The sequence below is a fragment of the Seriola lalandi genome, unplaced genomic scaffold (genome assembly GCF_002814215.2).
Source record: "Seriola lalandi dorsalis isolate HSWRI2012SDOR001 ecotype SW California unplaced genomic scaffold, Sedor1 jcf7180002054454, whole genome shotgun sequence".
NCBI lineage: Eukaryota > Metazoa > Chordata > Actinopteri > Carangiformes > Carangidae > Seriola > Seriola lalandi.
Window position 1 is genome coordinate 23529 of NW_019525007.1, and position 13371 is coordinate 36899.

Genomic DNA, 13371 nt, shown 5'->3' on the forward strand with positions numbered 1-13371 from the left:
AAAAGAGGTAAGATTTTTTTCTATACAATCAGAGGGCTTATTCTGGGTGTAAATTTGTGGTAGAGAGCGCTTCTTTGTCAAGATAATCCATCTACCTGACGTGTGTGTCATATCAAGATGCTGATATTACTCAGCATTATCATTGTACAGGAGTGCCTTGGGCTGGTCACTATCAAAGTGAAAGGTACATCGAATCAGACTCACAACCGCAGACCACATGTAACCACACCAACCTTGGATCGTTCCTTCACATGCAACATCATTTGAGACCAGCCACCCAGACAGCTGATGCAACAGTTGGTTTGCACAATCAAAGAATTTCTGCACAAACTGTCAGAAACCTCTTTGAGAAGCTCATCTGTACGTTGTCGTCGTGACCAGGGTCATGACCTGACTGCAGTTTATATTGTCATGCGGGCTAATGTCGACGTTGTGAACAGAGTGCCCCATACGGTGGTGATGGGGTTATGGTATGGGAGAGGACTTTTGAGGCTCTGTTAAAGTGACTGGGTTCCTGGTCACTTCTATGACCAAGGCCTTTGTTGCCCAGTTACTCAGTTTTGCCTGATGGCCAACTCTAGGAGGAGTCCTGGTGGCTCCAAACATCCTCCATTTTATAATTATTGAGGCCACTGTGCTCCTGGGAACTCAAAGCTTTAGAAATGGTTTTATACCTTTGCTCTGATCTATGCATAGCCACAATTTTATGCGAGGTCTACAGAGACCTTCTTGATTTCATGACTTAGTTTTTGTCCTGACATGCAGTGTGAATTGTGGGACCTTATACACACAGGTGTGGGACTTTCTAAACTATAACCAATCAATTCATTTTGCCACAGGTGGACTCCAATCAAGTTACAGACACATCTCAAGAATAATTAAAGCAAAGAGGGTGCAAACAGGGCACAAATTCATACACTAATCATGACACAATTAAACTCAAATGTCTATAAGGATAAAATTAAGTGATAACATATCCAAATGGTCGACTTCCCTGTGAAATCACAATGTTCTGTAAAACACTTCTGGCCATAATTCAATGCTGTAACTCAGGAAGGGGAGATTGCAACCATATTTCCTGAAACTTGGTTGGTTGTCAGAGGCTTACAACCGCTAGGTGGAAATTCTAGTTTGAACTACAAACACTTTGGTCTCAAAAGCTGATATATGAAACAAAGTTGGCCAAATGGTTAGATTGAGATTTTTGGATGTATTTTCATGTGTTCACAATTAAGGCCAGAGAGTTCCTCACATATTGACTAATTCAAGATTGACACTTCAGTGAGATTGTGGTCTGTATCTCTGAAGTACAGGAAGGTGATGGTCCCCACAGCAACACTCCTCTCCACTGGACCCGCTGCTATCTCGACCCTCAGAGGAGAAGAGACAGCAGAAACATTGAGCACTTCAGAGACACCTGAAAGGAATGGAGTGTATTCCTGATATTTAATTAAATACTTAATACCATTTTTCATGATTTGATATAAAAGAGGTAAGATTTTTTTCTATACAATCAGAGGGCTTATTCTGGGTGTAAATTTGTGGTAGAGAGCGCTTCTTTGTCAAGATAATCCATCTACCTGACGTGTGTGTCATATCAAGATGCTGATATTACTCAGCATTATCATTGTACAGGAGTGCCTTGGGCTGGTCACTATCAAAGTGAAAGGTACATCGAATCAGACTCACAACCGCAGACCACATGTAACCACACCAACCTTGGATCATTCCTTCACATGCAACATCGTTTGAGACCAGCCACCCAGACAGCTGATGCAACAGTTGGTTTGCACAATCAAAGAATTTCTGTACAAACTGTCAAAAACCTCTTTGAGAAGCTCATTTGCACGTTGTCGCCGTGACCAGGGTCGTGACCTGACTGCAGTTTATTGTCGTAACCCACTTCAATGGGCAAATGCTAATTTTTGATGGCGTCTGGCACTTCACAGATGAATCTCAGTTTTCACTGTACCAGGTAGATGGCAGACACCATGTATATTGTCATGCGGGCTAATATCGACGTTGTGAACAGAGTGCCCCATACGGTGGTTATGGGGTTAAGTATGGGAGAGGACTTTTGAGGCTCTGTTAAAGTGACTGGGTTCCTGGTCACTTCTATGACCAAGGCCTTTGTTGCCCAGTTACTCAGTTTTGCCTGATGGCCAACTCTAGGAGGAGTCCTGGTGGCTCCAAACATCTTCCATTTTATAATTATTGAGGCCACTGTGCTCCTGGGAACCCAAGCTTTAGAAATGGTTTTATACCTTTGCTCTGATCTATGCATAGCCACAATTTTATTGCGAGGTCTACAGAGACCTTCTTGATTTCATGACTTAGTTTTTGTCCTGACATGCAGTGTGAATTGTGGGACCTTATACACACAGGTGTGGGACTTTCTAAACTATAACCAATCAATTCAATTTGCCACAGGTGGACTCCAATCAAGTTACAGACACATCTTAAAGACAGGAGTACTACAGCACAGGGTCTGATTACTTTTGGAAATATCAGATTTCAGTTTTTTATTTTTAATAAATTAGCAAAAAAAATTTAAAAACAAAAAAACAAACATGTTTTCACTTTGTAGATTGATGAAAAAAAATGATTTTATTCATTCAAAATTAAATTCACATCACAGAAAAGTGTGCAAGAAGTGAAGGGATCAGAAGAATTTCTGAAGCCACTGTACGCAACATGTTGTAGACCAAATGGTTGTTTTGAGTTATTCATTGCCCTGAATTCTCGCCCATACAGGAAGCGTCAGTGCAGGAAAATCCTTCCAGTAATGGATCACATATCAGCAGGCCCTCATAATTATCACAAAATAAACAAACATTTTCAACAATAATATCAGTCTTATGATAACTGTTGTGTTTTCTATATAGGATAAGATCAGTTGAAGGTGTTGACCTTACAGTACAAAACTTTCTTAGGTGTTTCCTTATCAGTCACAGTGACATCATTCAGAGATGTCATTGTTCTTTGTACTTGTGAATGACTCGCTGAAGATTTGCCTGTGTTGTTTTGTTAATCATATGGGGAAAGATGCTGAAGGTAAAACAGCGCTGATGGTCAACCACAGCAATGACTTAGGATCTTTCCATATGATATTGGTCCAGTGCCGTATTCCCATTATAAATAAGCTTTTTTGAGGGGGCAAGTTTAAGTCTCTCTGACCTATCAGCTGCATAAGGAACAAAACTGAGGGGGAGTTTAAGCCTCTAAAAATTAGATGTACTTTTTAAAGTAAAACTTGGGCCAAAATGTTTTGCCCCATGAAGAACTTTACACATTTATTCTTAAGCTTTTTGCTCTGTTAATTCAGAGCCCACAGTGTACTGTATAGTTGTAACTTAACCTGTGGACCCTTGTGGAAATCTACTATTTATATTTGGTGTCTTACCAAGGATGAAAGAAGTGATCAAAGTGACTGAAATAGTCTAGTCTAAATTACTTTAATTAGACAGCTGAACTTATTTTTGGATCACTCATCTGTGTTAGCTGAAGGCTGTGCATCACAATAGCCAATCAATTCCTGCTTTTACAAAAAAATTAGCTACTTTTTTCCAGCAGAGCATATTAGTTAATGAGTATTTTTCAGCTATTGCTACACCTTTATATTTTTAATAGTCATTGTCCTCATCAATTAAGAACTTAATAAACAATTAAATCATTTGTGTATGCCAAAGGGTGCCACACTTCCCTTCTTCACATCATTTTAACTTGTTAAAATGCTAACTATTTGTATTGCAGTTTGTTGAATATTTTATTATATTAAAATAAAGTATGATAAAATATATAAAACAAAAGTAAAGAAAAATAATTAATTTAAATAAAAGATGAAAGACTTAAACATTCATTTATATGAATAAATAAAAATAGATAAAGTAAAAACTGAAAAGTTATAAGTAAATAATTCAAATAAATAATAAGCAATGAAATATATATATAATGGCCTCAGCATTTACCTTATATCATATGTAGCAGTGTGAACAAAATAAAATGAATGTCAGATACAAATCCTACCTGTAGTTCGTTGCACAATTTGACTATTATAATAGTTTTGATCTCAACTGTTATGCTCAGATGTAGCAGATAGTAATAACTGTTAACATTCAGAGACTTTTTATGTTTCATTTGAACTAAACTTAAACAACATTTGTGTTTTAAATAAACCTTTCAGTGTCCAGGTGTGAAGTCATCTCTTAATGTTAATTTTTAATTGTCAACTATCATAAACTTCATAAAGAACAATGCTGATCAATCCCCATTTAGATTCATATTGTAAGTAACCTAAGGTGGTCAACGCCACCCCCCCCACACACACATCCCCAATCTCACCACACTCTGCAAGACCACTGCAGAGCCTGTTCTGACAAGGTGTACTGACCTCTGACTGAAAGATCCAGCAGCAGGTGGTGAGAGAGGTAGAATAGATCGTTGCTGCCCCCTGCTTTCCATTCGGTACACTTAAAACAAGTAAAATATAATGCTGCACCAGCAGGCCCATCAGCATTATCAAAGATCGATCTCACTCCTCCAATAGACTGTTCATCCCACTAGCATCTAGAAAAAGGTTGAGCAGAATCTGGACCAGAACCACACAACAGTCTACCTGCCTTTTCTCACAGGCAGTCGAACTCTTCAACTCTCTTTTGCCAAGCACTGCTCACTCAAAGGTCTAACAACCCTCCCGCTTTACTCTCACATACATTCAAAAATAAGACACACGGTGGTGTATCACAAAAATTTGGCCTATGTACATATGCAGTCTTGGTTGCAGCCTTCCCATTCACTGTCACACCTGTACATAATACCTGAGAAGTAAACACTTGCATATCCAGTGGTTATCAGAACAATCAGTTCTGTAGTGTTTATAAACAGTCAAAGAAAGTCTGTACAACCTGAAATCTCAGGCCTCTTTTCTTTTGTCAAGGGAACCAGGGTGATAACTTCCATGTTGGCCTACAAAATGATATCATTCCTGTGGCACTCTTAAAGGACACACACCATAAGTTCTTATTATAGCTGTTACAAATACTCGAATTACATTAGCGCAATGACCAATGGAGAACATCCAACTCTCGGCCATCTGACCAATGGTCTAACATTAATTCTCTGTCATACAGCATTCAACTGACAAACACTCAGTCAGTCATTCAGCCAGTGACATTTGCTTTCATAGGGCTGGCCTGAATGTTGTGGTCTTGCCAATAAGTAGACCATCAGCAAGTTCTGTAGCTTGATGTCTGTCCCTAGTTATCCGTTAAATTAAAAACAGGTTGTAAACTTATTGAGTTGATATGATGCACGCACATATTCAAACATGGTATAACATGAGAATGACTTTTGGCAAAGATAACAAGTTTCTTTACATGTGTAGGTGGACAATAAAGATGAGAACTGAACAGTAGATTTAAATAATAATAACTATTTTATTATATGAACAACAATACATTTTATTCTTCATCTCATTTTACATTAATGTTTTAATATGTTTCTATGTTCATTTTATGGGTTTTTAAAGTGAAGTACTTGGTGCATGTAATTTCTTTGTTGCAAAGCACTTGGAGAATGAACTTCTTGCTATGAAAATAAAAATAAAGATTATTATTATTATTATTATTAATATTATTATTAATAGTAGTTGTAGTAGTAGTAGTATTATAAAAGAAGAAGAAGAAGAAAATGGCTGGAATGTTTTCCATTAAATTGACAGAAGACCAATAGGGTTTAACTTCTGTTAACTCAACCATATTCATATACACTGGATAGAAGGTTGTGATTGGGTAAGTGCATCTGACAGAACAATGAGGTATTGTGATCTAAAAAGTATTTGTCATATCAGTATGGATTTCTTTGTTGCAACATGGAATTTGTTTTGCCTTCCCTAGAAGTTCAAATCAAACCGGAAAGGCCACGTAAGTCAAATGCTTTAATGGGAGAGTTTTTTTCCTGCGAATCTTCTGCAATGTATATATATAGCACAGATCGGCAGTATCCAGAGTTCAGACTCACAGAGAAAACAAGAGAAAACTGGACAGCAGACAGGTATGGAGGCAAGATAATGCTCACTGTAGTTAATTTAAAGGGATATAATTATTTTGCACTGTGAAATTTCTCTTGTGAGTTTCTCTCATCAGTCTCATTAAACAGCTGAAGTTCAGACTGTCTCAAAAACTAGATGGAAAATAAGATTATTCTCCTTGCTTGCACTAAATAATTGCCACATTTCAAGTTTATTTTCTCTCCCTCTGTCTCCATTCCTGACCACCATAGTCTCTATCCCATAAATTTTGGAAGCAGAAAAGCCTGGGGCATCAGCAGTCTAATGGAGATGACTACATCCACAGCTAAATCAGAGATCCAAGAGATCTACAACCAGCAGGGCTTTCTCTCAACACTGCCTGTATTGGACGAGATGGAGCTGAAGGAGGCCAGGCATGCCTTTTCTGAACTGGAGAGGGAATTCGGTAAGTACCACCAGAAGATACAGGAGGATGATGACGAAGAGGGCAGGAATGACAAAGGACAAGTTAGTCTGAGAAACGAGGAGTGCAGAAAAAAGTAACTTGGATAAAATGAATGTGGTTTTTTGCTCAGTATAGACAGTGAGTCTAATTCATGTCTGAACAGAAAATCTGTATACATCAGCTTTTTGTTACGCTTAAAAATGAATATAATGAGGCGTATTATGAGAGAGATTATGGACACATTACATGTGTGTATCCTCAGGTGAAGAGTACACCCAGTACAGCCTCCACAATGTTCACCTTCAGCATCCGTGGGTGATGGGTTTGGCCAAACACCCTCAAATCCTGCGAGTGGTCAGAGCCATCCTGGGCCCCGACGTCATCCTGCTGGACTCCCGCTTCATCTGCAAATACCCAGCACTCAAACCAGCCAACATCATGGAGAACGAAGAAGGTGAAACCAAACCTGATGGGAGTATTGGACAGAATGAACTTCCATACGTGGCCTGGCATCAGGATATGAGGTAGATTTTAGATACTGAAAAAAACACTGGAAGGTTTTGTTTTTGCGTCATTTTGTTTTCTAACTGTAATTGTTGCGTTCACAGGTACTGGGGTATTGCTGGCGGCCCTGTTCTCTCTGTGTGGCTCGCTTTCGATGACTCACTGAAAGAGAACGGAACCCTTAGGGTCATCCCAGGTACCTCAGCTGCTCATTTATGCTTCTCTTGTACATTTATCCCTTTAGCAACTGTCCTGGTGAAACGTTAAAGAAAAGTGTTACCTTATTTTCCATCATGTGTGGAATAACAACACTAGATTTACTTCATGAAATCAACAACGTGTTTCACAGAGTTGAGCTTTTTGTTCTTTGTGTGCCTGTAGGCAGCCACTGCTCTGGCATGTTGCCTCATCGTCAAGCCATCCGCCCTGGAAACATGCTGTCAGTCAACCAGGAAATCCCAGAGGAGCTGGTGCAGGCTGATGAAGCTGTGTTTTGCCCTCTCTTGGCTGGGCAGATGTCTGTGAGTTCAATTGTTTGTTTAAGTTCACAGGGTTACAAATAAGTTAGATATACACATTAAGTATAATACAAGCTGTATGATTTCTGATTTTGATTTTCTTTTTATAAGATCCATGATAGACTCCTTGTCCATGCCAGTGATGCCAACACATCCCAGAGGAGGAGCTGTGGGTTTGTGATGCGATATGTTCCCACCTGTGCTTACCCCATACAGGTGAGACAAACATAAGAATACATTAATTCCTGTATTTCTGCAGGTAATCATTTTATAGTCTCTGACTTGTGTAGGTTATTGATCCTGACTCTTTCTGTTCCTGATAGGATGCTGATCGTCCCAGGAAATTTCATGCCACAATTTTGGCCTGTGGAACAGATCAGTACAATCATTTCTCAGGCAAAAGTCTGTGAAAACATCCTGGATTTGTTCTACATGCAACAATTACTTCCACATTTTACAGGAATGCATCTATGAAAATCTATACTTATTTACAAAATATAATAATTGACATCATCATTTTCTGCCACACGCGTGCGCACAATCATTGACAAATCTCAGGGAATCTGGTTTCCACTTCACCTAAATTTTGCAGTCGTTGTTGTTGTTGCAAATGTATAAAATACAGAACAGTAAAATCAAGCTTAATTACTGTAATCATTCATGACGTGATTTGTATTGTGTATGTGTATACATGATGTGTATTAAAACAGTCAAAATCTAGCACAATGTGTGACAACAACTCAATCTTTCCTCTTCTGGTCTTTAATCAGTTATGGATACTTATGGGGAAAATGTTTTACGTCATCCAACGTTTTTTTACATTTATGTCCTGTATTGCAACCCATGACTATTCATGCATAAGACAGACACAGTTTTCATTCAACATAAGGAGTCCTATCAAAATAAATTTAGGGAATGGTCAAACAGGGAAATAAAACTCATAAAAAATATAAACTTGCCTTTCTATACAATTGGAACTAATTTAATTAATCTAGTTCTGATTGGAAATTTGTTTCATTGTTGAAAAATCATCATTCAAGTTTGTCTTAAGTCTGCATGTTACTTTTAACAATGTTTGGTTGCCAGAGTTCAGGGATAAGTGATGAATAATGAGTTTAAATATCAGAAATATCATGGAAATTAAGTCAGTTTAAAAAAACACGGTGCAGGCATGTCTTTTATTGTGATGCATTAGCTATGTTGAGCAAGTTTCAAGGGGGTAGTAAAAGCCTAAATTAAAAATTACACAGTGTTGCCTCACAGAGGCAATGGTTAAATGAATTAATATTATCCCCCCTGTGACTGTGCTTCTCCTGTCAGCTTGATGCTGTTATACCTCAACACACAATGATACCTCATGCCTTTCCTGGTCGACTTTTATATTTATGTTCTATATTTTTCTTTTTTGAACAAGAGAAATCTTGTCCTGTTGTTGTCTATCTTCCCTTTTGTGGTCTTGTTAATGCAAAATGATTTATATGCATCAATAAAAACATCTTTTTAAAAAAATTACATATGCCACTTGTGTGAATTGGGAAATTATTTTCAGTACGGTGAGAATATAGCACATAGGATTTACTAGGCTTATTGTACAAACCCACTGCTATGATCCAACAATACGAGAGTAGATGTCGATTTATTGTTGTTGTTTCAATAATATGGTTCTTCAAAGGCCAGATCGAAAATTCTCAAATTTGTTGTTCCCATCCATCCAAGTGTTGAGCAGCAACTACCTTTTAAACCAAGGGTAATTTGCATATAGGATGGTGGCATGTCAGATTTAGACTGAAGGCTCAGGGGAAGGTAGATATAAAACAGCAGCAGTAATTTATGACTTTTTAGAAATGGTTTTTATTGAATAAAAAAATAGCTGTAGAAGAAACAGTTTGAACATTAGATTGTTGATAGTAAACAGTCATTTTAAATCGTGCTTCATCAGAAGTAAAACTCTCTTTGTCTTTGCCTGTTAATGATAAGCAGAAAATAGCCTTCTCGTGTGCAGTTGTTGAACTTGTAGTTAGACTTTGTGTGTGTGTGTGTGTGTGTGTGTGTGTGTGTGTGTGTGTGTGTGTGTGTGTGTGTGTGTGTGTGTGTGTCATCATAGTAAAATGGGGTCCTGGAAAGCAGGAACTACCACAAAAGTAGATCTGAGTAATCATATAATAATGCAGTAATAATGTAGTAACGACTACAGAGTGTTCATGAACCTACAATCTACAATCTACAAGCCTATAATCAGTGATGTTCCAAAGTCTGATATGCAAAGATTTGGTGGGTATACATGAATGTGTATCACCCCTTCACATGCTGCTTTTGGTGCCTGATGTTGAGGCAGACCTTTCTCTGGACAAAGGCAACAATACCATACAAGGACATTTGAGTTGGCTTTGAAATCATAATAAACCACTGTCCAAACACAAAAGCACATGTACTGTATGTGAGAACCCATTTCTACCCATATGTAGTGTATTTATGTTGCAGATTTTGCTTTTGCGATTTTCATTTTAGTCTTTGTAAAAACTGATAATGCTGTAATTTGCTCATTGACTCAACTTTTATTAAACACTGATTATGACATTGACAATATAACATCAGTGGACTGTTCAGTGAAGGTGAGATGAATTTAAGAGATACCACAACTTGATAACCAGTACTTGTAAAGTAAAAAACAGAAAATTGGCTTTGAAGTAATTAAATACAAACATAAGCAATCACCCAATGTCAGCTGGGATTGAATGTGGCAAATTAATTCATTAACAGAAACACACAGTATGAAATTAAGACTTCTTAAGCCAGTTCCAGTGTGTCTTTAACTAAGACACCTACTCCATCAAAAACCTGATGAACTGGAGCATTGCACATGAAGGCACAGGTGGTGACCAGCTTGTTTTTGAAATCAATATGAGCTTCTCCCACATCCTTGTTCACATGTTTGCAGCCCATCTCCTTTAGAGCACCTGCTGTCTTTGCATACGGCCACCTGAAGAGGACAACAGAGAGACACAACTGTAGAGTACATTTTTTTTTTATGTATATATCCATAGACATCTGATGGTGACAAACTATTTCACTCACTTTTCACACTCTTTGTCCTGTCCCACAGTGATCTCGCAGCCAGGCAAGATTTTGGCAGCGAGGACGGGGGAGATGCAGCACATGCCCAGCGGCTTTCCTGCTTTGTGGAAGGCCTTGATGATCTTCTCCAGCTGTGGCAGGATGGTGAAGTCCTTATTCTTCACTGCCCAGTCACTCAGGTTCTTAGCCACACCGAAACCACCTAAAACAACACAGGGCGTATTACAGAAGTGAAGATGAGAGAATTGTAAAATATTTTACTTTATGGTGTTTATTTACGGTGAGGACAGTCTCACCTGGGATGATGGCTGCATCAAATGCTGTAACATCTAACTTTGCCAGATCAGTCACGTCACCCCTGGCGATACGGGCACTTTCCTGCAGGATGTTTCTTTTCTCCTCTGTAGGCTTCCCCTCACAGTGATTTACAACGTGCATCTGATCTGCATTCGGGGCAAACATCTGCACCTGAAATGAAACACTGACATGTAAAAAACTTCTATATCAGATCTATTTAGAGTTGTTATAAAAGCCAACTCGATCTCAGTGATTCAGCAATATGACAGTGCTATCTTATTTGTAAACAAAGGGAAGTAAACATTGAATTGAAAGCTGCAAAGTCTGAGCACAAAGAATTTTAAATGGGGCTAGAGAAAATCATGCGTGTTTGACAAATAAGTACATTTTGATATGTTTGATATGACATTTTGTCTTTTTCTCTTGCAGTGGTGCTCTTACTTTTGCTCCAGCACGACTCAGGTGGACGAGGACAGCGGAGGCCTCGTGGATTTCTGTGCCATCATAGACGCCACAGCCTGAGAGAATAACTGCAACACGCTTCACCATGATTACTGTAAACAAATAAGCAAGGCACATAGGTCTAATGGAAAGGCAAAGGATTTAGACTGTTCAGACTACATGACTTGTTGACATGAAATGTTGGTCCCCTTTTCATTTCCCTACCAGCTAGGAGGAACCAATTTCAATATCTGAGCATTTTGCATGTTTACATAAAACAATTACGGAGCTAGATGAGAGAGGCCACCAATAAAGAGAAGTTACAGGAAGAGGTTTGAGTCTCTGATGGAATAAATACACGCAGCACTTGAAGATGAATATGTAATATACAATTATTTAGCATTTCACCCTTTCCCTTGTGCATTTTCCAGTGCTACTTTTATAACATTACTGAATAAAATCAAAGTTGTTAATAAAGTATTACATATAAAGCAGTGGTTGAATCATAGCAGAGGTAAAGATAATGTAGATATTGTAGATCTCACCTTGTATATGCAGGTAGCCAGGAAGTTGTGCTAAGTCGAGCTGCTCAGTAGAGGTGTGCTGGCTGAACTCTGAAGCAGACTCTTTATAGTCCTGCCTGCCTCTCCTGTCTCCTCCCACACCAACCTGCTGTCCAAAATGCTGACATCATGAAGTACAACAGAACCAGTTTTGGCGGTGAAATGCTGAATCATTCTTCCCAACTCCTACTGTTTTAAATGCAAAAAGTTCAAATGAAAACTTCAGAGCTCTGTCAATTAAAACTGTAAAAGTTACATGAAGCTAATTTCTGTTTCACATCTACAAATCTATATATATGAATTAAATGAGTTAAATTATAAATATAGTACATACCTATAGTACACATATCTCTTCCCCCCCGGGGCAAATCCGTTTCCTCTCTTGCGTGATGACGTCGGACGCCGCTGTATAAACGCAATCCTACGATCAGAAATTCACTCTTACTATGGCTCAACTCGACTCACTGCATGCGTCTGTAGGCATACTGGGCATCTCTGGCGGTAAGATTTTGTTTTTGTTTTTTTTTTTCCTTTTACAAACTTCGTTTACGAGGCTGTTATTATTTTAACAACTGCAACTCCACACCTTTTCACGTCTGAAAATCATTATATCGGTTGTCTTGTCGCTATTTTTAAATCAGACATTGTTCGGCAATGCAGGTCAAAATATAGTAAAATCTTGATTTGATATGAAAAATAGAAATTGTAAGGATTTTTTGTAATTTTTTAGGATATAGACAATAAGATTAAAACCTCTGCTGGCCACTAACAAGAAACATAAAACTGACATTGTTGCCCACTGTTAATAATAGAAACAAATAGTATTATCGTAAGTTATAGTAAGATATACTGTCAAATAAAGAAGTGCTGCAGTTATTTAATTATTAAGGTAATAACTACATACAATATGGAATCAGTTTCAGTTAATCCTACTTTCAGGCAGACTTGCTGTGGCAGGAAGCAAAATCTCTATCTGCTTCTGTGGTAACTTTTGTAGCAATGGCTTTTGTTATAACTTGTAGGTTCTCTCCTGCTTTTGGTGAATGACTATGGCAGCTCTCCTGAAACAAACCTCATCCCCTACACTGCACTGGGGATTCTGCTCCTCATCATTGCAACCCTCTTAGCTTATGCAGGTTGGTTTTGATGACTTAATATCACAAGTTTTATTTCATTTTTTGTTTTGTGCTGTTAGTTGTTTTGTTTTAGTTTAAAAATTGTAATCCTGTCCCTGGTCTCTCTCCTCTGTTTACTCTCTGTCTCTTAGGTATATGCCGCAGTCTCTCCTACGCCCAGCTGTTTTCGTCTGTGTGTCTGACTGTCTCTGCCCTGTGGTGTGGTTCAGGTCTGGTGTACATCCTGGTGGGGCAGGGAGTGCTGCAGCCCACAGACCTGAGATCCTCTCTGATCCCTGGTCTGGCAGCTTTCACTTTAGCTCTGCTCATCATCGGCAGTGTTGCACTCATAGCAAAGAAAGCAGTTCTGGCTGTCATAGCTATC

General features: G+C 38.5%; 2 protein-coding genes across 2 annotated transcripts; one reads left to right on the plus strand and one right to left on the minus strand.

The window, feature by feature from the left end:
* The first annotated feature begins 6337 nt into the window (after nt 1-6337).
* Nucleotides 6338-7905, plus strand: LOC111658570 (uncharacterized). The gene is made up of 6 exons (XM_023411153.1): nt 6338-6473; nt 6736-6997; nt 7082-7173; nt 7359-7498; nt 7607-7711; nt 7819-7905. The coding sequence occupies exons 1-6, from the start codon at nt 6338-6340 to the stop codon at nt 7903-7905; spliced, it is 822 nt and encodes a 273-aa protein (XP_023266921.1).
* A 2125-nt stretch (nt 7906-10030) lies between these two features.
* Nucleotides 10031-11989, minus strand: LOC111658569 (glutamine amidotransferase-like class 1 domain-containing protein 3, mitochondrial). Its single transcript, XM_023411152.2, has 5 exons — nt 11854-11989; nt 11309-11421; nt 10867-11038; nt 10571-10772; nt 10031-10475 (listed from the first exon to the last, which is right to left on the minus strand). The coding sequence occupies exons 2-5, from the start codon at nt 11414-11416 to the stop codon at nt 10283-10285; spliced, it is 675 nt and encodes a 224-aa protein (XP_023266920.1). The 5' UTR covers nt 11417-11421; nt 11854-11989; the 3' UTR covers nt 10031-10282.
* Nucleotides 11990-13371: the final 1382 nt, after the last annotated feature.